General features: G+C 37.8%; 1 protein-coding gene across 1 annotated transcript; it reads left to right on the forward strand.

Annotated features, from left to right (window-relative positions):
• Positions 1 to 308: 308 nt before the first annotated feature.
• Positions 309 to 1,986, forward strand: LOC108623901 (histone H2A.V-like; the record flags this gene model as incomplete). Its single annotated transcript, XM_026812667.1, has 3 exons — positions 309 to 608; positions 1,598 to 1,727; positions 1,803 to 1,986. Coding segments are annotated over 3 exons (492 nt in total), but the record flags the coding sequence as incomplete, so codon positions are not given.
• Positions 1,987 to 1,992: the final 6 nt, after the last annotated feature.

The raw sequence follows: 1,992 nt of genomic DNA on the forward strand, positions 1-1,992 counted from the left end.
AGTGGAATTTGTAACACTGCGGTGATTGATACATCATTAGCTATTATTTAAAACGTAAATAAATAAAGCACAGGGCGTTCACTATTGAATGACGAAACTACGTACTAAGCTGGAAAGCTCGGGAAAGCCGAATCATCGTGTACCGCTCGATATTTGTAACATTAAAAGAGGAGCAAGTTACGTGTGCAGTACCATGTGTAGGCACAGTCTCTCTTTGAGAGGAGTCTGATATGATACGGTTTTCGAACGAATCGTAGATACGAAAATGCTGTGGACGTACGATATTACGAAAAATTGTGTCATGACTCGTCGTTCGCGTATTTCTTATACGAAAAGCTGCTGACGCCGAGCCGAACCAATGTTATTCGAACAGACATTACGTACGATGCGTCCTAACCCGAAAATATTTACCTCGCCACGAAATCGACACGTATCGCTACGCGATATTCTCATTTTTAATTGAATCAGGCATAGCACGTTTGTTTATTTTTCAGTTCCCGGTCGGTAGAATTCATAGGCATTTGAAAAACAGAACTACGAGTCATGGTCGAGTTGGTGCCACAGCAGCGGTGTACAGTGCAGCTATCTTGGAATACCTTACTGCCGAGGTGAGTAGAGTATACCTGCGTGAAAGAAGAGAAAGAGAAAGCGTTGACAAAAGCAAGAGAGGACGAATGCGGGAGAGAGAGAGGAAGGCTGAAAGGGACAGAGATAGAATCGCAAATACGCACAATGGGAAGATCAGTCGCTATAACTATAGCTGGAGCTTTATACGCGTTGGCATCACTAGCGACTGATGGCGTCACTCGTGCCAACCCATCATGGCCGGTCTTCCCGCCTTTTTCGTCAATTTTAGGCAAATAATTAACAACATATTCCGCTTTGATATGCCACGTGTAATTTCATTTTTTTCATTACTTTTTTATCAACTCAGCGCAAAAGTTCATGTCCTATTTTATAGACTGGTCATATTTCATTGTACTTTGACATAGATGTTCGCCTTGGTATTGTTATGAGCTTATTGGCAAACATTACCCTCATATTCTGGAGTTTTTATGTTATAAGAAAATTGTATGTGCAGAAATGATAAACGCCGTGTGCAATGTATAAGAGAATACATAATATCAAAAGTTGATTTAATGTTCAAATAGTTCAATAAATGTTTTTAAAACATATCTTTACTCGTAGTATACTAGAACCTACTAGAATCGGAGAAATTAGATCTGAAAAATACCTTAAATCATGTTATAAATGGTCTGCCACTACTTGAGAACTTGCAAACTTTGCGAATTTTTATCTATTATAAATAATCGATGAAAAACATTTTGTTCGTACATTTGGACTGTGCTCCCGCTCTCTAGACAGTAAAAAATAGTTTGTTGGTCTGGAGTTTCTTTTAGTTTCTATGAAAAACGAATTCACCTGCTTGTAAAAAGGAGCAAGAACGTGAAAATTTTACTACAAAATGTAAATGATATTTTATTTCAAATCAGGCAAGATCTTTCGGACTGACGGAATATGTATAAATATTGCATTGATATGTTGAGAACATAGCGTAGAATGTTACATATGTTGTGAAAACGGTTGTTTGTTATAGGTACTTGAATTGGCAGGGAATGCATCGAAAGATTTAAAGGTCAAACGTATTACACCAAGACATCTTCAGCTCGCTATTCGTGGAGATGAAGAATTAGATAGTCTCATTAAAGCAACTATTGCTGGAGGAGGTACATATTTTAACGCTCTCATGGTGCAGTTCTTTAATGCAGCTATAATAACTTTCATTTTCTACTTTGTCACAGGTGTTATTCCACATATCCATAAGTCATTGATTGGCAAGAAAGGTTCACAAAAACCAGCATAATTTAGTGTCACATTTAAGAACATTTGAAGCTACGTAGATGAGACAGATGCGAGGCAGAGTGATTGTTGACAAAGTGTACCTACGTTACTAAATTGATGGCGAGACTGGGGAGTGATATATATATATAG

Source organism: Ceratina calcarata, unplaced genomic scaffold (assembly GCF_001652005.2).
Source record: "Ceratina calcarata isolate Rehan_Ccalc_2016 unplaced genomic scaffold, ASM165200v1 scaffold294.2, whole genome shotgun sequence".
Taxonomy (NCBI): domain Eukaryota; kingdom Metazoa; phylum Arthropoda; class Insecta; order Hymenoptera; family Apidae; genus Ceratina; species Ceratina calcarata.